This window comes from Falco cherrug, chromosome 11, assembly GCF_023634085.1.
Source record: "Falco cherrug isolate bFalChe1 chromosome 11, bFalChe1.pri, whole genome shotgun sequence".
Taxonomy (NCBI): Eukaryota; Metazoa; Chordata; class Aves; order Falconiformes; family Falconidae; genus Falco; species Falco cherrug.
This window is the reverse complement of record NC_073707.1, coordinates 14,218,547-14,243,803: the sequence shown is the minus strand read 5'-3', so window position 1 is coordinate 14,243,803 and position 25,257 is coordinate 14,218,547. Positions and strand designations below refer to the sequence as shown.

The 25,257-nt window shown below is 50.3% G+C and overlaps 1 protein-coding gene and 1 long non-coding RNA gene across 5 annotated transcripts in view; both read left to right on the top strand.

Annotated features, from left to right (window-relative positions):
- On the top strand, positions 1-21,363 carry FAM124B (family with sequence similarity 124 member B). 4 transcript variants are annotated; one of them, XR_003560981.2, is made up of 4 exons: positions 1-474; positions 597-1,336; positions 4,303-5,370; positions 20,593-21,363. XR_003560981.2 is itself a non-coding variant. In XM_027808908.2 (3 exons), the coding sequence occupies exons 1-3, from the start codon at positions 450-452 to the stop codon at positions 4,930-4,932; spliced, it is 1,395 nt and encodes a 464-aa protein (XP_027664709.2). In that variant the 5' UTR covers positions 1-449; the 3' UTR covers positions 4,933-6,564. The 4 variants fall into 4 exon arrangements, 2 of the variants coding, with proteins under 2 accessions (XP_027664709.2, XP_027664710.2); XR_003560980.2 differs by lacking the exon at positions 20,593-21,363 and adding an exon at positions 6,049-6,564; XM_027808908.2 differs by lacking the exon at positions 20,593-21,363 and having other exon boundaries at positions 4,303-6,564.
- Positions 21,364-24,015: 2,652 nt separating this feature from the next.
- The window catches only part of LOC114016506 (uncharacterized), a 33,810-nt gene continuing 32,568 nt past the window's right edge, over positions 24,016-25,257 (top strand). The window contains exon 1 of the long non-coding RNA XR_003560975.2: positions 24,016-24,805. This is a non-coding gene — a long non-coding RNA (uncharacterized LOC114016506). The remainder of the gene's footprint in view (positions 24,806-25,257) is intronic.

Here is a 25,257-nt window from a genome sequence, read left to right as displayed (position 1 = left end):
CTCACAAAGATCACAAGCTTTTTTGCAACGAGCTAAAGCCAGCCTGCTGACTACGAGAAAATACGCTGAGGTTTTCAAACACGAGTGCCACATCGCCTTTGCAAAAGGTGGCGATGGCACAGAGATGAGCAGTGGTGGGATTTGGCCAGATCCGGAGTGTCCGTTTCCACCGCTGCCAGGCCGGAGTGCTGACAGCACCACCTCACCCTGGGGAAGCGCTGCCCCTGTGTTTGGTGCTCTTCATCTCTGCTGCTGGTGCCATGAGGGACAGGAGCAGTAGGACACAGAGGTGTTTCTGGACATGTCGGTCGCATGAACCCAGTGACCACAGCTTGGGTCTGGGAGCTGGAGAATGAGCCTTCAGCTGAGCTCTGCCGTCGCGTGAGTCACCCGGGACCCGGCACGTAACACCTTGTCACTCCTCACCTGCCTCCCCATGTGCATTAACCATGCGTACCTGCCTATTTCGTTGGGGTATCGCGAAGCTTGTAGGAGATTGACTTTGTTCTGTCTAAGTTCTAAAGTATACCCCTCGTGTTACTGAGGCTGCAGTAGCAGGAAAGGGAAGGCACCAATTTGTTTTTATTTTTTGTCAGGCACCTTTGCAATGGATGATGGAGCAGACGCTGTGATGACTGTGCATCTCCTCGCCAATTCAGGACACTCATTGCTTCTGCAGCAAACTCTGGATCGGCTTTTGGAGTGGATTTGCCCAGATATTCGCCTTTTCCTGGTGTCTGAGCGAGTTACTCCACTGAAATACTATGAGAGATGTCGTAAGAGAAGCTGCGGCTTTCCTGGAATATCTGTTCTTCTTTTTCTACATGAGGACTTGGGAGAAGAACGGATTTTCCAGATCCACGAGCAGTTCCAACGTCCACCCTGGCGCTACCAGTGTGCCCAGATTGCTAATGGGCAAAGCCACCCCTACGCCCCAGCTCCCCAGGACTTCTATGGCCTGGATGACCAGATGCCTGTGTGGGGCATCAGGCGGGTGCACTGTGGCCCTGAAATCCTGCGTGTCACCCTCTACTGCAGCCTCGATAACTATGAGGATGCAGTCAGGCTCTACGAGATGATCCTACAGAGAGAAGCAACTATGCAGAAAAGTAACTTCTGTGTCTTTGTGTTGTATGCAACCCAAAATATTGCTGTCCAGCTCTGTTTGAAGCAGCTGCCCGTCGGGGTGGCTGCGGAGCCGAAGGAGTCAGCAGCCTTGCAGTTCAAGGTGCAAGAAATCGGGCAGCTGGTGCCTCTCCTGCCTAACCCGTGTATTCCTATCAGTAGCACCAGGTGGCAAACACAAGACTACGAAGGAAATACAATTCTGCTTCAGGTATGTGTCTGTGGTGCTCTGAGAGGAAGGGTTTTTTTATCTTTTTTTTTTTTTTTTTCAAGGAAAGCAGGACTGGTTTAAAATGGAAATTAAGATTTTGCTTGTTCATGTTTTCTTTTGAATTTTTGAATGCAGTAATTGGTAGCTGTCAATGCCGTGATGCTGTCGATAAATATAAGCACAGATCCTTGGAATGTTCTCATATTGTTAAATTAACATCCCTGACAGTGAAAGTATGAATGCATTTTTGAGCAGGCTAGTTTAACATCTTGCCTTCCCTGCTTGAATTAAACAACCATAGCAGCCTATTCATTTTTTTGCTAAGTCATTATGTTATAAATGTTTTTGAAAGCAAATTTTTAGCATCTGAAACCAGATGTATTCTAAGTATAGTCTGGATACAACTGCCTGCGATAGGTTTGTGTGAGTTCTTGAGTCAGTTGCAGTTGGGTGCAAGTGCCAAAGAAATGTCCTAGGAAATCTCTGCCTTTTCTGTTCAGGTGTGTGGTCCAGAGCTTGTATGAACACACACCAATTAAAAATGACAAAAAAAGGCTCTGCTGAGATAATACACAGCGGGAACTACATGTGAGCAGGCAGGCAGTTTAGCTTAGTGTGCTTTCTTTCCATTGTAACAACACCTCCCACCTCTGATTATTTTGTTTCTTGTAATTTGGATATTTAAATATCTTGCCCATCCTGTGGTTTTTTCTTTTTCTTTTAGCTTCCAGAGCTCATTTGTTACGAATCAAATTACTAATTCTGCACGGCCTATTTTTATGCTGCTCTGAACACTAATCCCCCGGGCAGCTTTTGCATGCTTCTCATTCAGTATCGCTTTATAAACTGGTTTCCATCCACTTAGACTGGACAAGGCCCTGAGCATCTTCATGTAGATTTGAAGCTGACCCTGCCTGGAGCAGGGCATGGGGCCAGGTGACCTCCAGAGGTCCCTTCCTAAATTACTCTGTGGTTCTTCCTGCTGCAGGTACAAGGTCTTTAAGCTGACAGATGTACATGAATTCACTGGCAGGATGTTCAGCAGCTTTTTTTGGGGTGTAGCTGTGCTGCACTGTGCTCCTGGTGAAGGAAGCTGGAGGCTGCTTGAGCCTGGGGATGCATCTCCTGTGGCTGCTCCATGCAGGGCGCTGGCAGCCTGGCACACGGCTCCTTGTTCTCCAGTTCATGCTGTCAATCTTTATTCTAAGTACCTGTAGATCATTTATTCTGCCTCTCCCCTGCCCCAACTTTCTGCCTTATTGCAAATCAAACCCAAGGGTCAGCTCACGGACTGCTACCCACGCAGAGCTGTCATTCCCCCCTGAGCCTGCAAGAACTTTTTCTTGGTTTTATTGCAGAAGAGATAACCCAAGCCACCCAGTTTGATAAAGTAGTATATAAACGACATCCTCTCTTTTTTTTTTTTTGCTGAAGTCGCTCACTAATTACTATTCTATTCCATGTCCTTTCTTTGACTACTTACAGGAGATCCCTGTTTAAATTTTACAAGTTTAGCCTTAAGACTGATTTAGGAGTCTTAAGTAGGAGAGTAGGACCATTGCTTTGTAAATAAAGACATGAAACATGTCTCTAGCCTTGTAGAGGATTGGTGAGTGGGTGCCTTGCTCTGGCTGGGGTCCCAGGGGCGATGTGTTCCACGGGAACCGGTGGGACATGTATGTTCAGCCGGTCCCGGTCCCATTGGCCTCGCTGGTCTGACAGGTATCTCCCCCTGGATTAGTCTGTCCGTGTGTTGCCCAGCCATCAAAGGGAATGCCATGTGATCGATCCAGAGCTTCCTGAACAAGTTTCTTTCCAAAAACAGCCAGTCTGCTTTTGCAGACGTGAAGGAGCTCTGGTAGGTCTGATGCCTCCAAGAGGGTTTTGGGACAGGCACAGCTATTTGTGCGTGCGGTGTTTAGGTCACCTGCAGCAAATCTGTCACATGTGTGTGCTAGTCCTGAGATGCCTCTGGAAGGTGGCCACGAGCACCACAGCGTGTGCGTGCTGCCATCAGGAAACCCCCAAACAGAAGTGTAAAGAGCTTCGTAGACACGATGTGGCAATTCAGGTTCTTTGTCTGAACTGGGGTTCAGCTGGGTGGCTGCCTTGGCAGGAACAGCAAGAGGACAAGTGCATGTGTTACACCCCACCAATATACACTCCCAAACTGCCTGCTTTAAACTTGAGGGTCTTCTGAAACTAGCTGTGGTAATTCTTCTTTAAGTGTTTATCTAGTCTCCCCTTGAATCCACGTCACCTTCTTGTATGCAGGGACTTCCCCAGGCCTACTGCCACCTTCCTTTAACTGGAGCTGGCTCCAGCTGGCTTCATTTGATGGCTTCTGCTTCTTGCATTGCAAATGGCAGGGAATGGACAATCCTTATCTGTTTCTCCGGGTGGCTCGTGGTGGTTTAGCCTTTCATCCTCTCCATTCCAAAATGTCTTTTTCCCCAGGATACATGGGTGTTCCTCTACTGTATTTGCAATTACCCTTATCCATTTCTGAGCGTTTCCAGCTCCATGATACCCTCTTGTGTGCTGCAGGTGAAGGACAGGCATCATAGCCCAGCTTTGGGACCAGAGCTGCACCGTGCATAACCATGTTCTCCATTTCATTTGGAATAATTCTTAAGATTTCATTTACTTTTTAGACTGCTTCAGGCACTGAACTGATGCTATCATGCTGCTGTCTGTCACAGAAATGAGACCCTGGGTTACAGTCACCTCACAAGCTAGCATTTTGTGTGTAAAGCCAAGATTATTATTTTTTTTCTATGTGCATCACATTACCTACATTTTCATCTGCTATCACTTAGGCTTGTAGGACCACTGTGCTGTTCTCTAGTGGGGCTCTGACTCATGCTGCAGGCGATTTCAGCACAGTGAGGCTGGGTGAGAGCATCACCACTTGGCCAGGCTAGAACAATCTGTTAATGAGGTTCTCTCTAAATTTTCTTCAACAGGTACAAGAGAGGTCCAAGCCCCATGAAGCACATGTTGGGCTTTCCCATCAGCATAACGCAGGCAATGAAAAAATCCTGCAGGACTCTGTCCCAGCCCCTCTCCCTGCAAAACAGGGTAATCCTGGGTGGAGAAGCCAGGAGGTCAGAGCCGCAAAGGGTAAAATAAAATCTGACCACAGCGAAGCCCTTATTCCTGAGCAAGCTGGCGGTGAGCTCCACAGGCACTTCTGCTCTTCTCACAGTGGTCCAGCAGCCCGGCCATGGTGGGAAGCCACCCCGCTCCGCAGGCGGGCGAGCAGCAAGCAGCAGGCTTCTCGCCAGGAGAGCCACGTCCCTCGGCACACGGCGGAGACCAACGTTGACACCGGGCTTGCCGTGGCCAACGCTGTGAGTGGCCGCTGCCCACTGAACCGCTTCTCCAGGGACCTGCGGAGCAGCCTCTTCCAGCTGCGAGCAGCCACGGATGGGGCCAGCAGCACCATGCCCACCCCGGGCAGGACCCAGCTGCTGTCTGCTGCAGCCAAAAGGAGTAAAGGAGCAGGGCAGAGTGTGGCAGCCTCTCCCTCGCAACCGCCACAAGCCAGCATTGCAAACAGGGCAGAGGATGAGGAGGAGGAATTCTTTATATGACTGAAAACAGACATGCTAGACAAAGTCAGCGTTTCCAAATGGCAGCAGGGTGCTTTTGTGTCTATTGTGCCTCCTCGTGCTGTGACCGCTGATGCTCAGCTTACCTCTGTAGCTGTCACAACATTTCGGTAGTGGGTTCACCAAAGCAGACGCTTACCTTCCATGCAGCAATGCTAAGGAGGCTGCAGATAAAGCAAGAAAAATAACACTGAATTTACAGAAAGCTTTATATTTTTTTAATGTAGAATAGATTGGAGGATTATTGTGCAATGAATAGGAATAAGCCATATGGCTCCTAGAGCTGTTCTAAGATGCTAAAAAACAGCCAGTGACATCTTCAGATGGGGTTAGATGGTGCAGTTTGCCTAAGCTGCCCAAGCCGCTGGATGCCCCCAGCCATGGGGCTCATCGTCCTTCCCTGGGACCTGTTGGAACAAGGTAGTGGCATGGTCACGGTGGTTATGCTGATTTTCCAGTGTGTTCCTTCTCTCTTCCCTTGTTGGTATTTAAAAGCTATCAATGTCAGTTTTATGCAACATGTGAAACGTAAGCATGTTCTTTTAAAATATTTTTGAAGAAAAGATTTGTAGGTGCCTTTTCCCCAAATAAGCACAGTACATGCAAAAACACAATCACTAATAGTTTGAGCTATGTTTATGCTGCAGTAAGACCTGTGGTTGCCTTTTCATGTGACACTTACAAAGCCCACCATGTTGCTGGGTTTATTTTGTTTAGACCAGTGTGGAGTTACCAGCAAGCAATCATAACTGGGTTTTAATTAACAGAAGACAAGAGAAGCTAAGAGTCTTGGAGGGAGCTGCTGAATGCTGGAGAGTAAAAAGTGCAGGAGAAACGAAGTAATGTTTCAGGCACAGATGCTGAAGTAACTCCCATCTTGATCAGCAGTTTTCTTTTCTCAAGCAGGATTAAGTAAATCTCAAAGGGAAAGAGATGGGAAGGGTATGACAGAGGCACGACTTTATTAAATGAAAAGCCAAATCTGATCATACTTACTTTCCAAACAGCACAACATTTTCCCCTTAAATACACCTGAAGTCGACTTTACACAGAAGTGTGAATGTGTCTGGTGAGTGCCATCTCGTTGCCTCTCCTTAGGTCACAACTCAAGCTTGACAGGTGATGACTTCTTGTGGCCGGAGGAGAGGCAGAGGGCGAAGGGCAGCAGCAGCAAAGCCTTCCTGGGGCTGCACAATGTTATGGGTATCTTCTGGTACTCGTGCCAGCTGAGCACAGCTCACACTGCACCGCTACAGCTTTGCTACCTGGGGGGGTCCAACGCCTGCCTATGCTGCGGGTGGGCTGTGCGCTGGGGGGCTGGGGAGCCATGCCACTGCTGGGTCTCCGCTCAGGCTTTGGGAAGGCCCCACGTTCTGGGGAAGTTTGAAGCCCAGTTGGTCTTAGGGCTGTGGGTGGGAGTAGGGCAGTCCCTGCTCTGCACCCCCACAGCTGGTGCTGCCCTGGCAGTGATGCTCACGTACCCTCCAGTGCGGGGCCCGGGACCTGCAGAAAGCTGAACTTATTTCACTGCACACTTACGCACCCCCACCGCTACATTTTCACAAGCTCCATAAATATTTTGGGCGTTTTAATAAATCATACTGTGATATTTTACATCTTTAAAGGGTTATTATTTAATCTTGCCTAACATGCTAGAAATCTAGCCAGCACTTTTCAGAGCCGGAGGAAATGTTTGGACAAGAAGGCAAGCGGCAGAGGGCTGGCAGGGGGGTGAGCTGTCTGGGCTCGCTGTGGTGTGGCTGGGGGCAGCCTGGGAGGGATAAGGAGAGAGAAGGGGGATCGGGGTAGGGCCCTTGGCAAGGTAGTTGCAACCCTGGCAATGGGCATGGACAAGGATAGTCATGAACCCAGGAGTGAAGCCAGAAGTGGGATTCCTGGGAGAAACTGCTTTAGAGATTTCATGGTATTATCTCTATTTTGATGCCAAAGGTACCTATTTGATGCCTATTTAGCATCACCTCATTCTACTTAAGAGAAAGAGGGTGCATAGGAGGTGGAAGGTCAGTATCTAGCATGGGGGAAATGCTTCATCATTTAAAACAAAAAAGAAGAAAATGTTCCATGAGGTTCACCTGCCTGCAATAGATCACAGAAGAGAATGGCTTCAAGTCAAATGAAAACTGCTCTGAAAATACTGCTTGTGACAGTGAATATATAAAGTCCATCTATTTTAAGTGTAGGATACACCTCACTTAAATTCTGTATTACCCAGGCAGCTGTTTGGTCCGGGGGTGCAGTTTCTCCCTGGTTGGATTCGGTAGTGAAAGGCAAAGATTCACATTTTCCATAGACACTTCATATCTCTGCAACCTTTATTTTACAGTTCCTTGCATGCTGTGCCATTTCTTTCGGGCTTTTTAAAAAAGGCTGGTTAGAGTGTGTGCAGGCTGGCAGGGGGCTGCTGAAGCTCTGTGCCCCCAGTAGTGTCCAGGCAGCCTCCTGGGACCGGGCAGGAGTGTGGGGTTGGCGATGCTGGCAGCAGGCTGAGCCGGGGGCTTCCCTCTCCCCTAGCTCCCATCCCACATGTTGGTCCCAACAAAGCACGCAGGGGCAAACAGTCTTGGTGGAAAACCAAAGAGGGAGTTTTGAAAAGTTATGCTTAGAGGTATGATGGCGTTGCAACCCTGAATGAAAGGAAGTGGTGTGGGGGTTTTTTACCATCTGTATGTGTCAGGCTTGATATAAATGATTTAGTCTGGTGGAAAGGGTTCTGACTCAGTTGTGACCATCAGGGGTGATGATGCTGTGGGTACCGAGCTGCTGATTCCTCCAGACACCTTGATGGACAGCAGCCAAGGTGGTCAGCATGGGTTGGCACCTGCTAATCAAGATTTTAATGTTGAGATGTGTACTTTTAGAGGGTGATGGTCATCCTGTGTTGTGCAAGTCTGTTGGGTGGTATCACACCTGGGAGCAGGAGCATGGCCCTGGGATTCCTGTGAGCCATGTGGCTGGGTGACCCCGTTCCCAGGAGGGAGCAGAGATGCTGCTGTGGCTCTGCTCACAAGGGATGATGATGAATGGTCCTGGCCCAAAGGGAAAGGCTTTTCTCCTGGTCTGATTGCACAGCCTGGGTGATGAAGGCTAGAAATCTCTTCTTGTGGGAGTGGGGTGCATGCTGAGAGCGAGAGCTGCTGGCAGCAGGAGTTGGGCAAAACAGGAGAGCTTGCTCTGGAGTCACCTTAAGCCAGCCTGCAAGGGTGGCTGCTGTTGCTTTTCTTGTTTTGGTCCCTGGCTACAAAAGTGGTGTCTCTTGTCTCCTCTGAAGCAAGTGCAGCGGCATTTGTGAGGGACGAGTTGCCAGGAAGGAGTGGGAGCACTCCCGGATGCCTGGATACGGGCACAAAGGCAGGGGGTGCTCTCCCCACTCCCTGCGCCTGGCACGGTGTGGCGGCACAGGCGGGCACCCGGGTAACCTTGGCCTCGGCACGGCGGCTGCTGGAGTCAGTCCTGACACCGCAGGCTTGGCCCCTCATACTAAGAAGAAGCTGGCAAGCTTGATTCTTTCGGGGAAGCAAATGCTGAATGCACTCTTCTTTCCCAAGTTTTGGGCCAAATTCAGCTTTTGTGAATGTCTTGGTAAATCCTGAACTGGTCCAGCGAGCACAGCTGAGCTTTCCACATTTACACTGGTGGGTCTGGGGTGGGAGTTGCTTCTCTCAGCTCTGGCAGGATATTCTCCATCTGTGTTGGTGCTGCGCTCCGTGCCCAGGACAGGCAAAGCTTCACAGCCACTTGGTGGAGGGAAAAAATGTTGCACGTAGCAGAAATCCTTAATTTGTCATAGGGACACGAACCAGAAATTGTCTCTTTAGCCAAAGATGAGCGTGGCAGCCCCAGCTTCTCCGCGGGCTGTGCATGGTGCGCTCCTGGCACCCATGGCCGGGCCGTGGGGTCTGCCTCGCTGTAAATTGCGTGGGCAGGGTGCGGGGCGGCTGCCCGTGGGTCCCTCTGTCCGAGCACGTGTAGCTGCAGCAGTAACAGAAATGTTCTCTGTTGCCTGTCTGCTGTACCGCGTCCAGCCAGGTGGCCTGTCCCCTCAGGTGGGGACACCGGGGGGGTGCCGGGGGGCGGGGGGGCTGCCCGTCCCTGGTGCACCAGCTCCGCCTGGTGCCCGCCGGTGGCATCTTCCCGGCCGCTGCCGCCCCCGCCCCCCGGCAGCAGCGGGGACCGACGGCGCTGCCCCGCCGCCCCGCCCGGGCTGGCACCGAGCGGCCGTGCCCCAGCGGGCGGCCCCGCACAGCAGGGAGGGGGCAGCTGCCGGCGGCCGGGGCTGTGTCCCCCCCGCCCCCCCTCCAGGCTTTGCCCTTCGGCAGCGGCAGGTGCCACCCCCGCCGTGCCCCGGTGCCCCCGGGCTCCTCACCCCGCTGCCTGCCCGTCCTGCGGCTTCCCACCCTCGCTCTCGTTAGCACGGAATTAACCTGGTATAGAAGAAAATAATAGAGATACCAATACCAAAGAAAGCTAACTTAGCTCTCAGTCATTCGTTTTCTCTGCCAGCAAACTAAATTAAGGAGATCTGCCACGTGAGCGACAGGGGTGAATACCGTCCGTCATTATTCCGACGGCAGCCTCAGGCATGGATGCGCTGCAATTCCATATGCAGCTGTTAATGTGTATCTGCTGACTGCAGAGAAAAATCAAGGCACAGTGCTAGCATGCTTGTTACAAAGGCGTTTTGCTAAGAAATGCCATGGCAGATCAACTTTTTTAGCTGTAATAACAGAAAAAAGTAAATCATTAATTTTAACTGGAGGCAATTTTGTTTCAAAGGTTAAAAAAACAGACTTCTCCCTTTTTAGTTGAGCGCCAAAGGATCACTCTTGGCTTGCCGTGAATTAATCCTGTTCCCCTTCGTGGAGGTGACGATCCACTGTGTGATGGAGCGGGGCGGGAAGCAGGACCTTTGCCTTGGTGGGGTGGGGCAGGAGGAGATGCGGGGCGGGAGGAGAGGTGGAGCGCTCTGGGGCGGTGGGGTCATGGCTGTGGTCCCTCTCCGCCTCACTTGCAAAGTGAATTAGGAAGCTCAAAGGCTCTTAGGCTTTGCTTTAATAATGAGGAACTGGAAACTTCTGTGGAAGCCAAGAAGGGGTCTGGGCTGTGGGAGGGATGCAGAGGGCTCAGGGGTCCCCATGGCACACTGCGTGGAGCGCGTGTCCTTCTTCCCCGCCACCCCATGTGGGTCCACAGTTCACCCCTCTCAGCACAGCAGCAACAAAAGGGTGTTTCGGGGTGGGGGGGATTCTCTGTGACCCCCTTTGCCGGGGTGCTGCAGAGCTGCCGGTGGGGCAGGAAGGTCACTGCTCCCTTGTACACCAGGATCTCCCTGCCCAGCCCTGCTGGCACCTCCTGCAGCCAGGCACGGCTTTGCTTGAGCCCAGGTAGTGGAGGTGGGAGGTCTGGCTGCTGGATTTTGCCAGTGAACCCTGAGTGACCACCCAAACATTAGTCCTGTCGGCCTGCCAGGCCGGCTGGCATGAGACGTGCGGCAGCAGAGTGGGAGTGTGTGCACATCGGGGCTGGGGCTCAGCTTGCACGGAGCTACCTGCCCTGCATGTGTTCTTTAAGGGGTTTTGCTTTTGTCCTCTTCTCCAGTAAGTGTTCTCACGCAAGGTTCACCAGGACCTTTCTTTTGTCCTTAGGGAGATGAAAACTCATTTTTCCTTCAGTCTTTTGGGCCATGATGTGGTAAGTGCAGAAGCTGCATCCCTGCCTTGGGATGCCGCTTACTTGCAGACATCAGGGAACATTGGGAGAGGGAACTTGCAGCAGGAGCTGCCTGAGGATGGGGCAGGATGTACGGAAGGAACCGGAGATGCCCTGTTTGGGCCTCAATAAGAAACCTGGAGTATGATGTGCTTCCGTTCAGCAAAGTGCCTACCTGGCTGTGGCTTTTCATCCAGCGTAGGGTTGGCTCAGCCCTGCGGGGGCTCAGTGCCTCAGAGACGCTCTGCTGCTTCATAAGCCAAGTAGCCAAACACACTGGGGAGCAAAAAACTGACATGAGATTAAAAAAATGTCTTTTAAAAGACCTGCCTGAGAGCTGCAGTATAATCCTCAGGGTGGCAAGTCTTAGTCAGGCCCCTCTTCTGCCAAAGGCAGGTGTGCCTGCAGGCTGGGCTTCAGCAGCAAGTGGTGTCCTGGATCTGTCCCCTTCTTGGTGTCAGATGTTCCCCATCGGTTTTACTTTCAGGAAGAGCTGCTGGTTTCCAATGGCATATCTCAGGTGGAACACCTCATATCCTTAGTACCTCATTGAAAAGAAGCATCAGAGGTATTTCTCTACACCCAAAACATAACAGTAGTTATACAGAATAACAAAATATAGCAGCTGTTACAGTGAGCAATTTCTTTCCTGTTCCTGTATAGTGGGTTTCATTAAGCACAGAGGATGCACCTGATCAACCTGGATTAAAAATTCAGTTATATTATATTTTACAGGAGAAACAATGATTGCACCCAAGTTTGGAAGGGTGTCTGGAAAGAAAATTCAATGTGTTGGGAAGCAGTCGGTATGGGTTTGTGGTCCTGGGCACTACCAGGAGGCAGTGATACTCCCGCTGCATTTCCCCACCTCCTCTTTCAGCAGGCTTCCCCTGACACTACCACTGCATTGCAGTTTGCTGCGCTGCTCTTCTAACATTTAATTCTCATTATTTGAGAGAGGTTTTGAGAGGTTTCCATCTCCCATGGAGCACTTGCATTAATATTCCAGTTCAGGATCTCAGTTCTGCTGCTGATTACAGGCAAGGACAGATCCGATTCCTATTAGTGTGAATTAATATTCTTTAAGAGTCCCAACAGCTTTCTTCTCCCCTATCACCCTCCTTCAGGCACTGGCAGCCTGGCTATGCTGGGAGGTGATTAGGTTTGTAGATTTGTTCCTGCAGACACTCGGTGACACCATTAGTTTTCTCATCTCACTTGTGCAGCTGAAATTGTGACAGCCTCACTTCTTTAATTGGGATCATCTTGAGTTGCATCTCAGCATCAGAAGGAGCCTTGTAGGGCACAGGCCTGGCTAGGCACGGAGCAGGCAGGAGCCACTGGGGCTTTTAGCTGTCACAGCTGGTAAAAGGTTGATCCTTGCTTTCTGAAATGGGAAGGTAGGATGAGAGATGCCCTGACAACTGACTGGATGTGGAAGATGTTCCTTGCTCTGAAGTAAGCCCCCTCCTGTTGGCATGGCTGGGATTCAGTGTCTTGGTGTGGAGCAAGAGGAGAAAGTCCCTCCTTCTCCTCCTCTTGCCTTAGGTTTGACTCACTGCTGCTCCCTTGGGAGTGGCAGGAGAGGCATCCTAGCCCTTGTGCCACTGTGTCACATGTGCTGTGTAGTGCTGGTAGCTGGGATTGCCCCTGGTGGATGTGGTGACTGGGTCAAGTGCAGATCCTGCATCATATCTCTGCTCCAGGGTGGGAAGGGGTGCAGCTGGAGTTGTGACTCCCCAAAGGTCACTTGCCCTGTGCCTGGGCCACCTTTGTCTCTTTCTTCACGTGGTGACAGTGAGCACTTCCACTGGGCAGGAGGACCAAAGGTCTCTGCAGAGCTCCACATGGCCCTGAGTCACCCTCGGTCCCTGTATGGCAGGGAACCACCCTGCCACCTCTGCAGGCAGCGACAGTCAGCCGAGTGGCTGCCTTTGCTCTGCCAGCTCCCAAGTCTGCTGTGGGGACAGGGCTCTTGTGCAACGCTGGGCTGCCCTCACTGCTGTCCTAGGACCACTGCTATCAGAGCATCTCTTCCTGGCCCCAACTTCATATTCCAGCATCACCAATTCTCCTCCCCTGCTCCATCTCCCGCTGTCCTGCAGAAGATGCTCATTGGGTCCCACAGCGGGTGTGCAGCAGGGTCCAACTGGGACCTGCAGCGTGGCACATGGGGGCAGCTCCCTGCCCCTGCTGTGGGCTGAGAGCCGTGCCCTGCCACTGCTGCTGTGTTTCCAGGAGGAGGGAAGGGAGTGACCCACTTGTGGGAGAGGTCAGCCTTAAATCCCAGTGTTTGAGCACCAGTAAGGAAAAACCTTGGGATAAACAGCAGCAGTCTCTGCAGTGCCCCTTTTAATCTAGATGGAAGAATTTTTCTAAGGCCTGAGAGTTACCAGCTGGTGGGACAGGTGACTGCAGCTTAGAGAGATACTACATTTATATGAAAAAAAATGTTAAACCGCAGCCTAAGTCTCCCCTTGGATCTCATACTTTATCCGTTCCCATCCACCAATGTTGTGCTGCTTGGCCAGAGGCTGCACGGCAGGGCTGTCAGCAGCCTCCAGCTGCCGGAAGGCTCATAGCCTGCATAGGAGTGACTGAATCAGCTGCCTGGGCCATAAACGCTCATCTGTGATCCTTTCTCTGGGCAGGCTGGGAACCCCATCCTACCACTGGCTCCTCCCAGGCTGCCCTGGCCTCCCCTGCCCTGAGCTGCCCTGATGCGTCTGGAGCCTCCCACAGCCTCTGTGCCCCGAATCCACTGGCTACGTGGGGAGTCAAGGCTGCTTTGGGGGGAAAAAGGGTGGTTTGGGGGGCTGAGAGCAGCCCCATGGTGCCGGCAGCAGGGCTGCTGGAGCTGGGTCTCGGGGCACAGTGCGTGTCCCTGCCGGCTCGGTGGCCGGGCCAGCAGCGTGGGTCAGCCCTGGGCATGGGCACACAGCTGTGGTCGTTAAACTGCTGCCTGTTCCCGTGGGCTGCTCTCTCACCTCGCCTCAGAGGTAAGGCTTTCCTCCTCTTGCATTTATTGCTCAGACCCGGAGCTAGGAGACCATGTATTGAGCTGGAGTGCCTGGGGCACAGTTACAGTTATTGCCCACCCTAGATTCTGGCAATGAGCCCGCCTGGCTCGTCAGACTTCCCTCTTCAGCTAGCTGCCGTGGCTGAGCCAGCGCCGCTGCCAGCGCTGCGCTGGGTGCCCGGCTGTTGGCTCCTGTGGCTCCGTGCTGCTCCGAGCCGGGGAGCACCCTGGGGAGCACGGCCACCCCCTGTGCCCTGCCGCCCCGCGTGGGCAGTGCCCGCTCCGCCTGGGAGAGCAGCAGTGCCACACGGGAGCTATTCACTCGCTGGTGATGGAGAGAGGTACCTGAGCCACGGTGTTCCCACGCTGCTTTTTGATTCTGAAGCTTCACTGGCTTATGGTTGGAATGGAAGCAAGGTTTGTGGTTTTGCTTTTGCTTTACCAGAATTGGCTTAAAGCACCCCAAGGATTTTCAATTAAAACAAACAAAGGAAATTATATTCAAGGACACTCCCAGGACAGTACAAGAGATGTGATTCTGATGTGCAATGAGTACAAAGGGAACGTGTTTTGGCCATCCCAGTGGCTGGAAGTTTTGTTTCCAGCCTGGCAGTGGATCTAAGCAAGTGGATTTTGGTTGTGTTCCTCTCCCTCCTCTATTTGTTGGTCATGTTAGATGGAAGCATCCTTGCAGGGCCACCACATGTATTGGGAACAGCACCAAGAGCAGCTTCCTTCAAATGCAGCTGTGGGCAAACCAAATAGCCACTGTGATGGATGTAAGCAAGTGGGATGAAGTAAATCAGTGTTATGGAACCTTGTCATGTAGATCAAATGCAACATTTCACAGCAGTGATACCCCAGGGCTTCCTTACCCATTGGGCACAGTGGTTGTTGTGTTGGCCTGCGTGGCCTCCTGCCAGTCCAACCAGTGCTTAAAAATGTAGATGTACTTTCCAGAAGCGGGTTGAATTATTGGAAGGTGACTAATCAAATTGGTTCTGGCACCACTAGCAGCATCCTGGTGGATCAGATGCTGAACTGTGATGCCTGGGCTCTGCTGAAGGCCCTGCTGGGCTGCCACTGGCCTTGGCGGGGGTGGTTTGGCCACCAGCTGGTTTCAGCTGTAGGGTCAGTGGCTTCACACTGAGGAGGGCACTGGGCTCCCAGTCCCTCAGCCTGACTCCCCGAAACCTACAACGCCGATGTAAGCCAGGCTGTGAGGGTTTCCAGCCTGTCCGTGTAAGCTGGGAGACCAGAGGGAAGGGGTGGGGTGGGAGCAGAATTTCCCTGAAAATTTTGCTGTGTTTTTTCATCTTGATTTAATTCAGAGCTACTAGGCTTTGTGGAGGGAATAGCTGATTGCAGAAATGTCTCATGCTGATGTTTACCAGATACTCTTTTTAGATGGGAAAGTCATTCTGTGTCACGAGAAATTTTGCAAATGTTAGTTTTTGTTGCAAATCAGAGTGAAACCAGATTTCAGGAGATTTAGACTTCTCACAGACTTGGAGTTTTAGCCACCCTTAGCTGCAGCTCTCTGACAGCCTGCTTGAGCTGCTGAGCCACCTCCTTCAGTAGCACATGGCACAAGGAGTTAAAATAATTGGAACAAGATATGCGCCATGGGAAGCCAAGCATTTTCTATTAAGGAAGAGCAAACCTTCTACTTCTTGTAGCTGTTTTGATTCAGCAGTTGTCTTAGTGGAGACTGCTTTTTTTCCCGATTTCATTGTTCAGCTCTGGTAATAACCACTGTTGTGTTTGCAAGTTTTAAGTGATGACAGGCCAAATGCCTTACCAGCATTTCATTTCTTCCTGTGTGAGTGTGCTGGCTTTGCCTGCCTTCATCAGCACCATGGGCTTTCTCTCTCTTGCTCCACTTGACATGTAACTGAGCTGTGGACAAGCCCTATCTTGTATGATGCTGGCATGGCATACGCAGTCGCTGTGCCTCCCCAACAATCAGTGTCTTGAGGCACCGCTCATCCAGAGGGATTACATTCAGTCTGCAATTTTTTTGGCATCAGCAAAGCGGGTTCTCAGTGTGGGGGTCCTTAATGGCCTTCATGCTCCTTCTGTGCCCTGTGTTGTATTTGGTTCCTGAGTTTAGTTTGGAAAGGAAAAAAAAAAAAAAAAAAAAGTGCTGCCAGGGTGTCGGTGGGAGCAGGGATGTGTGTGGGTGTCAGAGGCGCAGCAGATGTGGCAGGCAGGCTCACGCAGAGGGCTTGGCAGGAGCGGGGATGGTGTTGGGAGGACATGCCAGGGCTGAAAGTGGTCACCTCTCCACGTACCAGAGCAGGCTGGCCACGGCCATGGCATGTGCCAGGAACAGCTCTTCCTCCTCCTCCTCGTTGTCCACATGCGCTGCCGGCACAGCCTGTCCCCACCGAGCCTGCCCGGGGGAGCACAGCACGAACCAGCCCCGCCACAGCAGCCGGTGCCACCCAAGGGGCACCGTGCAGGGCGGCCGGGAGAGGAGACTCCCGGGATTCCAGTTTCAGGGTGGGAGCTGCGAGTCACAGGCTGACGCCAGCCCAGTGGCCCCCGCAACCCCAGTCAGCCCCATCACGGCTGCTTGCACAAGCTGGGTTATTTAAGCTCCCGAGTGATGTGGAAAGCTGTGTCCCAAAGAAAACCTTGTGCGTTTAGCCAAAAAAAGACCCAGAAAAAAAGGAGAGGAAGGGAGGAGGACCCATAAAACATTTTCCCCCACCTTGCAGACTCAGAGCCCTTGCCCCACTTACCTGGCCGCTGGGTTTGAATTTCAGCTGTTTGATTCATGAGAGCGTGTCTCGGAGCCTCTGGAAGCATGTGGACTGCTCCCACCCGCAGGGTGACTGCCCGGCGGCACTGCCACAGCCTGGCTCCCCGGGGAGGGGAAGGGGTGCTGGGGGCGTGGGGGTCCCGTGCCCCGGGGCCCTGCAGCGCTGCCTGGCCAGGTGCCTGCCAGTGCCGTTGGGTAACATGCAACTGTGCAAAACCAGAGCGGGATGGATGTTTTTGTTTTTGTTTTCCAGGTCTAATGTGAGCTTTTCATGGTTCCAATGTAACTGTGAGGTTTTATGGACTCCTGTTCACTGTGTTCTGCTGTGCTTTTATGGCAGGAGCTATGCTCACACCATCACCAAAACCTGTTTGGACTCCTGTTTACTGTGTTCTGCTGTGCTTTTATGGCAGGAGCTATGCTCACATCATCACCAAAACCTGTTTTTGAGTTGTTTGTGATGGAAACCGTACTGACAATGAAAATACTTGGGAAGTATTGCAAAGCCAAGGTTGAATGGAGATCTCCTCCCTCCACACCCACCACAGGGATCTTGGACCTCCAGGAGGCGGGTGAGGACAGCAGCCGTGGCCACCCATGAGCAGCTGACCCACGGTGCACGGAGCGGGTGGCCTCCTGGGTCCTTGTCTGAATTTCCCAGTTGCTATTCTGGGTAGGAGTTGTCTGCAAGAGAATCTGTCACGGTTTTGATTCAATATGCGGTTTACTGCTTGGAGAGGTGATTGAGAGCTTTTGTTCTATGTTTTTCTCCTTTGTGTTCTGTCTTGCTTGACCTATACACAGAAATGCACGTTGGCAACCTCAGCCTATCCATCTATAATCATTGATGCTCCAGCATGTGTTTTTACTTTACAGAGGGTTTCAGTGTTGCTGTTGGTAATGGGAAAGGAGATGTTATGGGCATGCAGCAGGGCCTTTTAACATCTACAAAATCTCAGCCAATTTTTAAAAGCCAAAGCAGTCACCCGCTGTATGTTCTAAAAGCTATTTGTCCATAATTTTAAATTGTAATAATAATAATAACCTTGCTGATGCAGAGGGTGTGTGGAAGAAACAGGCATCCTTGAAAATTTCCTATGAGGCTTTGCCAAGCTTGAAGTGACTTTTTGATATTTTTCCCCCTTTTTTTCATGACTGAAAGCCATTTCTCACAGTGGTGGGTAGCAGCTCCAGCTGCTACATGTCAAAGCCGAGCACAGGATCTGGCTCTGGAAGCAGTGCAGCTCTCTGCTATCCTTTTGCAAAGCGTGCAGGAGGCAGCAATTTCCCCAGAAATGTGGGAAACGAAGCCCTGGATGCAATTGCCCTTCGGTCCAGCAAGGCTGTCAGCAGAGCAGTCCCATCCCCTCCTGGCCCAGCTGTGCGCTGCACATCTGCAGTTCACAGAGTGCATGCTTGGGCTCAGCCTTTCCTCAGCCACCCCCAGTTCACCCAGCATCGAGGCTGAAAAGCCACTGATCTCACTGGAAAGGATGCAATGCACCGGCTTGCTCCAAAGAGGCGGCAGGTTAAAACTTGCTTACCTCTGTGGTACCGTGGAGGTCTCGGCTGCGTAAATGCAATTTAATGCCTTGGAATCCATCAGGCGCGTGGGTGTGCAGGGCAGCAGCATGAGAGCTGGCTGGGTGCTGAGGGTGCCCCGGGCTTCAGCCACCCCCGGGATGCTGCGCTGCGGCACAGGATTGATGAGACTGTCATAGGTGCAGCCGTGCGGTCACAGTTAGGAGGTGCTCCCATCCGCAGCCCCTCTCCCGGGGCTTCCAGGCTCTCCAGAAAATTACCCTGTAGAGCATCGCTTCACATGCTTATTCTTAGCCTAACGGTGTGTAGTCATTTGGGGGTTTGGAAACTGGATGAAATTCGATTCATTTGAGTTTAAAAATTCGGTCAGTCCGATGTGGTTGTTTGAGTTGTTTTTTCTTTCACCTTGTGCTTCATAAACATTTTGGTGGCGGGCATTGTGAGCATTAGGGCCGAAGTGATCTAACCCTCTCCACCGGGCAGGAAAATAGAGTTATTCCCATTTTATTCAAAGGGAAATGAAAATAAAGGGATTTTATACAGCTTGGCCAACACTGCAGGGAAAGTCCCTTTAATAAAAACCAGATCTCTCATCTCTTAATCTTACACGTTAACTGCAACAACATCCTTCTTCCTTAATCTTCCTTTCATGCACTTCAGAACTTTGCACTAACAGTTTGTTTTTATTGGGCATGGCCTTGATAAGTGATTTCTTTGAACAATAGCCAATTCACTGGCTATTGTTCGGTGGTAATGAGCTGGCTTAACATAAAGTCAACAGTGAGCCAAGACTTCACACCTGAATAGGCATCCAAGAGGTCGGAACCGGTGTCTGATATTTGAAAAAAAATCCCCATTACTATTTGGAAAATAGGATAAGAACAATTAAGAAGAGGACTGATGCAGGTGTATGACATAAATGCAAACTGCAGCCATCTTAGGTGCTCAGGCTGGTTTCTCTGTTTTCTTATGCTGGACCATCACTGCCTGTTTCAGTCTTTATAGTTACTCTTTGTCAGAGGGATGGTGAGACAATGATGTTGCCTTTACCCAGGGATGCTGGGGGCTGAGAATGGCTCCGTGAAGGTTGGTCAGTGGTGGGTGGGAGGGAAGGAAGTTTTGGCATCTGTATGAGAAGGGGCTGTGGATGACGGTGAAGTCCTCCTCCCTGCCTGGAGGAATGACGAGCTATTTAGTGCATCTTTCTTCCATCTAAAGTAGGAGTTGGGAGGCCAGCTAGACCACAGTTAAGGCACTTCTGGGTGAATCTGGGCATTCCCTGACAACAGGATATCTCAGAGGCATATGAATGATGGGATCAGAAAGAACTCATGAATGTTTTTATCTCTATGCTCCTTGGCTCTTCACATGTGTTAGTGGAGCTATTTCTGCCTTTTTCCTGCCTTTTGGAGGTGCTTATTACTACAGGCTGCTGGAAGATCCCGGGGAGTGAATGGTCCTACTTTGACAGGAGCATTGATTATGCTTGGAAATTGTTCTGGCAGCACTTAGTTATTTATCTTTTTTCCCCCCGCCCTTCCCCTAGGCAAGAAGTGCTTGTTACAGTTGAGTACTGTACAGTGATTTTGGATACTAGGGAGGCAGATCCTGAGGTATCTTTGCTGTGCTCATCTCTTGCATATTTAGGTTAGTCAGCTAACGTATTGTTGATGTTGCCTTTTAGAAGTTATACAACTGCAGCGGGCTGGCCGCCTGCTTCAGGTGCTCTGGTGCTAAGGAAGCCACACGTCCACCCATGGGTGCTCCCCTCGGCATGCAGGCAGGGCGTGCTCATCCCCCGGCTCCTACCTTCTGGTAGCAGAAAACAGAAGCTGATCCAACTGGGAATACTGGGGCTGCCCCCACTCACGTGTTGCCCTGCAGAGTTGTGTTGCACTGCTGGTTCTGCAAAGCATTACTCTAACTGACTTTGTTGTTACTGATAATTTTCTCCTGGGGTCATAGATTAGGCAGTTTTGGTTTGCTCTTTTTTCAGTTTGGTTTTAATTACTGTTTGACCTCCTTGCTGCTGGTTCTCTTCTGCACTTGCTGTATTGTAGTAACTTTGCTCTGGGCTGTATTCTGAGAAAAACTAGGACATACTCAGTGCCTTTGGTAGATGTTATGCCTGGAAGGTGGCCAGTGCTGTAAGAAATGCTCCTGACTGAGTAACAGAAGCCAAGAAATAAAAAGTTATGACAGTGTTCCAGTTAAAACATGGCAGTACCTCATACAATTTCAAAGTGGCTTAGCCTGTGTCATCACAGTACCAAAAGAAAGGTGCGTCCCGAGTACTGCTGTTCCCAGGAAATCACTGGCTGCATAAATAATCACTCAAATGAGGAGTTTTCAGTGATAGCCTAAAACCACACCTTCTGTCATGCCTGTATTCTTTGCTAGTCTACTGGCAGACAGGCCAGACCTCCTTTATAAGACTTACATGCAAAGGATATTGCTGCAGGCTCAGTATTTATCGAGAGACAAGGTATTGCTGGACTCTTTCTAACGGGTATCATTTTAGACCTAATGTTCTGCTCTGCTTTCTGTGTCCGTACTTATTTAAATCTCTTCCATGTGTGTTTCCCAGAGCGATAAGATCTCAGTGGCACAACCTCAGCAACAACAATTGCATTTAGCCCATCATCTTTCAAAAGCCTCTGCTGTCAGCAGCAGCCAGCAGTTCCTCCTCGCCGGGTGGAGGAGCTCCCTGGGAGAGCTGCCGGCAGCGACATGCTCTGCGGGGATCACGCTCAAGCAGTGAAGTTGGACCTGGCCATCCATGAAGGCAAACAGCTGGCAGCCAGTGATGGAAATGTTAAATGAGGTATGGTTGTGCCTTTTAAACGCTCCTCTGGGTTACATAGAAGGTCAAGTGTTTGTTTGTATAAGGTAAACAAATGCCATTACTCTTAGCCCATGTTCACAGGGTGTGCTGGTCATGACCTCCAAGTCAAAGTTATGGGATATGCAGGTCTTGGTTTGACATGAGAGTTGGAAGTATCCACCTGGAATAACAGGGATCTAGGTGGGTAAAAGCAATGGCAAGAGAACGTTTGGTGGAGATGCCTAATTTAATTGGGATTTGCCATAGGTGACTATTGCCTAAATCAGCCAGGCTCCAATGTACTCTTGTCCGTGTGACTTCTCTTGGCAAGAAGTGGGTCTTCTGCTATATGTTTGTAAAGTTCCTCATTTAACACTGTTCTGACTCGCTGGTGATACCGCTATGCGACGGGTAAATATTGAAATTTTATTGTCTAGTGCTGAACAGGCATAAACTTGCTATTTTATCATCCCTATTGAATTATTATTAGAATGTTGTTGAATAAAATACTAACTTGTCAGCATGACTTCATTTTGATGGTATTTGTTCATTGAATCTAACCTACAGACAATGGTGAACTTTGCCCTGTGCTGTGGAAACGCTCCTATTCTTTGACTTGTGCCCTTTTAAACAAAGTGATCTGCGAAGTGTTTATCTAGAGGCATAAAAGCCCCCCTATAAATCGATGCATATCCCAACTTTATAAGACTTGCATATTAATTTGCTTATTTTCCATCTGAACAAAGGATCTCAGGAACCCACAAACATGGTCAGAATCATCTTGATCCAATTTGCTACATAGTTTTGTTTGACTGCGCAGATGTTTTCTGTGTGTTTGGCAAAAAAGGGGTCAAACCCTCTATCTGGGCCTACTATTTCTGGCATGATCCCTGAAGTTTTTAATCCTTTTTGAACATGAATCTTCTGAGAGTTTATTTTGATTTATTAACCTGATTGTTTGAACACAGGGAAACAATCTGGAACTGCGACCTTCGCTCGGGAAAGTGCATGCTCAAGTATTTCTGCTCTAAATCTCTCCAAGCTCAGTGCAAAGCATGTGAAGGACCCTGATGGCCACAGCAGGGCTCATCAGAGACACGGCTGAGCCTGTGCATCCCCCCTGCAAGGTCTGGGTATGGCTGTGGTCTGCATGGGGCAGTGGGGCTTGCAGTTACCCAAGAGAGTTCTGGTGGAGGGCCCGGGCTGTATCGACAGAGCTCTTCATGGATGAGCAGCCCCAGCCCGGCCAGCATTGCGTGGGGCTTTCTGCTCTGGAGCAATGTTGACAAGGGCTGATCTCGCCTGGAGCCTGCGACAGCGCACTGTGCTGCACGTACGGGCTGGCCACTGACGGGTAGCCGTCTTATCCAGAACAGCTGGGTTTTGGGGGATGTCACCCCATGCAGTTTCATTAAATAACCCTCTCTGTCTCTGCAAAGGAGACCTGGAGATCTTACGTGCTTTGGGAATATGCGCTGACATAGCCTTAGTGCAGCTCCCATTCCTCATTTGCCCCGTTGCAGCATGTGAGGGGTCCCCAGTGTGGGCACTCTATGGACAGGGTGCAGAGATGGACACCATCCCTCAGTGCCTTGCAGTGAAAGTGTATCTGGCCGGTGAGTGGCAGGATGAATAGTGCTCTTAACATTTTCTGCGGAGCTCCACAGCCCGTGCAATGAGGCAGCAGTCATCTGGGTCATTATACCTCCCTTCCTGTTACTCACAGAGTTACTGACTAATTCACACATTTCTGGCCAACGTTTTTCCAACTCAGCTGCCTCAAAGAAAGCACCTCTGACAAGAGCAGCTGGGTTTCAGAAGGTGCTAGGGAGTCCCTGCTGCCAAGCAGAGTCAAATCCACAACTGCTGGCCTACATTTGCTTTATAATTGCAAACTCTGTAAGCCTTACCATTGCAATTGGAACTGTTGGGGTTTTTTTGTAATCCAGTGGAGCTGATCCGAGTGTGCTGCAGACAGCGCGGGCGGACCCAGGAGCAGCGAGGATGTGCAGCAGGATGGTTCCTAGCCCATGGCAGAGCTGTCTCTGCGGGGCAGACCACGGTGCCACGGCTGCTGACAGGGTGCAGCACGCAGCGATGGCTGGGGAGGTGTCTGCTAGATGCAATTAGTGCTTCTTCGGCAAGCCGGCTGTTGGAGAAGCAAACCGATGGAAACAATAACAGGAGCCAATAAGCAGCCTTGTGTACAGCAAACTTTTAAATTCTCCATTTTGTAAGAAACAGCAGTTGTTCAGGGCCAACATCATAAACGCCCATCTCGGAGCGCTGCTCTCCACGCTGACGATGACCAGATGTTTAGTCAAATCTGACTAACCTCTGTTTCACAAGTTCAGGCTTTTCCGGTGCTCTGGGCCAAACCCAAAGCTCACGGGTGTGATGGAGGGCCTCTGTGGGACACAGGGGCTTTGAGATGTTTTCAAAGCTCCAAGGTTGTTTGTATAAATATTGGAAAGTGGTTCTCAAGCAGCTCTCGCTGTGTTTTGAGCGCTGTTCTCTTCCGGGCTTTGCAAATGCGTCAGATGGAGACATCAGTAAAAACCCAGCACTGAGTGGCACTGGCATGAAACCTGGGGATGGGGACAAAGATGATAAAGAAGCTGAGCTCTCACTACTTGTGTTATGTCTTGAATACACTTCTCTCCCTCCCTTCTCCAGAGAGGTCACTGTGGGCATCACAGAGGCAGCTGTGTTTCAGGCCTTAGCCAATGATTTTATGTGCTGACTTAAATTTTGGCCCTTTTGCTCTTTCCCAAGGCAGTGCTGTAACTAGATTTTTCATTTAGGGAAGATTTGCCGTGGCTTTTAATTACCAGTCTTGGCTGATCCTGATGTGGCTTTGCTACCTCAAGAAAGCCCTTTTTGTCACAAAAGCCATCTCCAAGACGAGCCTGTGAGTGAAGTCCAGAGACGCAGCAGGTCTCATGGTCTTTCCTTCTCACTTCTAACCAAGAAAAGCAGAGCTGGCTGGCGGGTGGCACACAGGCGGTCGCTGCCTTTGGCTCCCAGGGACAGTGAGTTATCATGCAGGTGTTTCCAAAAAGCCTTTTCCAGCCAGCAATGCTCTGGGTGGTGGAAGTGGCTCTGAAGGAGGACCTGTACACAGATTTGGATTCATCTCTGTGATGGTCTGATCTGCCTAATGTCCAGGACTGAGACATCCTCAGCTGAGTGGAGACTGGAAAGGACATTGCATTTCATGCCTCAGTTGCCTCATAGTCAGCATACAGCAGCACAGTGTGATTGGCTTGGGCTCAGAGCTTGTCAAGGAAATTTCTCTTTTAATCCAGAAATGTAGGGCACCTGTCAGATTTACTCTGTTTTCACTTATCCCACGGTGCCTACTGTCACATCTTTGAAATATGGCTTGGGGTCCCTTTGACAGTTGTCCAAGGTGTAGGTTCCTCATGGACATGCTCAGCAAAAACCCAGGATATTATAGCACAAAACTTCAATGCCCAAATTTCTTTAACTCCCCTAATTTACATACTCATCTGCAAAATCCTCAAATATTTCCACTTTATTATACTCCCTCTCCTGCCCCCACATTCTCCTCATCTTTTACTCCTTATTGTAACAAAGGTCAGCAGGGTCAGCAGAAGGTTTGCCTATAGCCTTTGCAAGGTCTGGATCTGTAAGCGTACCTGAATTATTCTTCACCCATCTAGGAGTCCTTAAACTTTTTGATATTGCATATGGACACCAAACAGCACCTTAAATTACTTTCTTTTCTATTAAGCTCCAACAGAGACAATCTTGGGGGTGGGATGTACAAGGGTTTTTTGAACTACCATGTGTTTTCCAGAATTGCAACTGTCATGCCTACAGCTCATTTCCAATGCAGGAGAGCCACATCCAGGAGATCGAACTGTGAAGTGACGAGCAGAAGCCTTGCCCACCTGGTGTGTTTCTCCCTGTAGATGAAGATCAGCACAATGAAGCTGGCTGGTGTCTCCAGGTAAGCTAAGAAAAGGTTTAGCAGGTCAATGAATAGCCATCTGTTAGAGAAACTTGGGGTGGAGATCTTTGTGGTAGAGAATGAATCATAAACTTGTGGACTACCCAGTGTTCTTGTCTAAGAAAACAAACAATTTGTTGCCAATCTGGACAAACTGATTTTTTTTGAGCAGGCCTTGTTCTAAGCCAATGATGACAACATGTCTCATCCCAGGTTGTTGTAAGAAATCCTACATTCAATTCAACTCTCTTAATAGACTGCCTACTCATCTGCTAGGAACAGAAATGATAGTAAATGTTTTGTATAACTTTGCCACCCAGTATTTCATATAGCAGTACTGGCACCGATGGCTTGCACCACACTGGTGTGTCCTAAACCCAGACCATAAAAGCAATGTGCTGCTGTTGACAATGACGCTAGCAGGATTTGAAAGGCTGGTTGTTGCTCTTCTG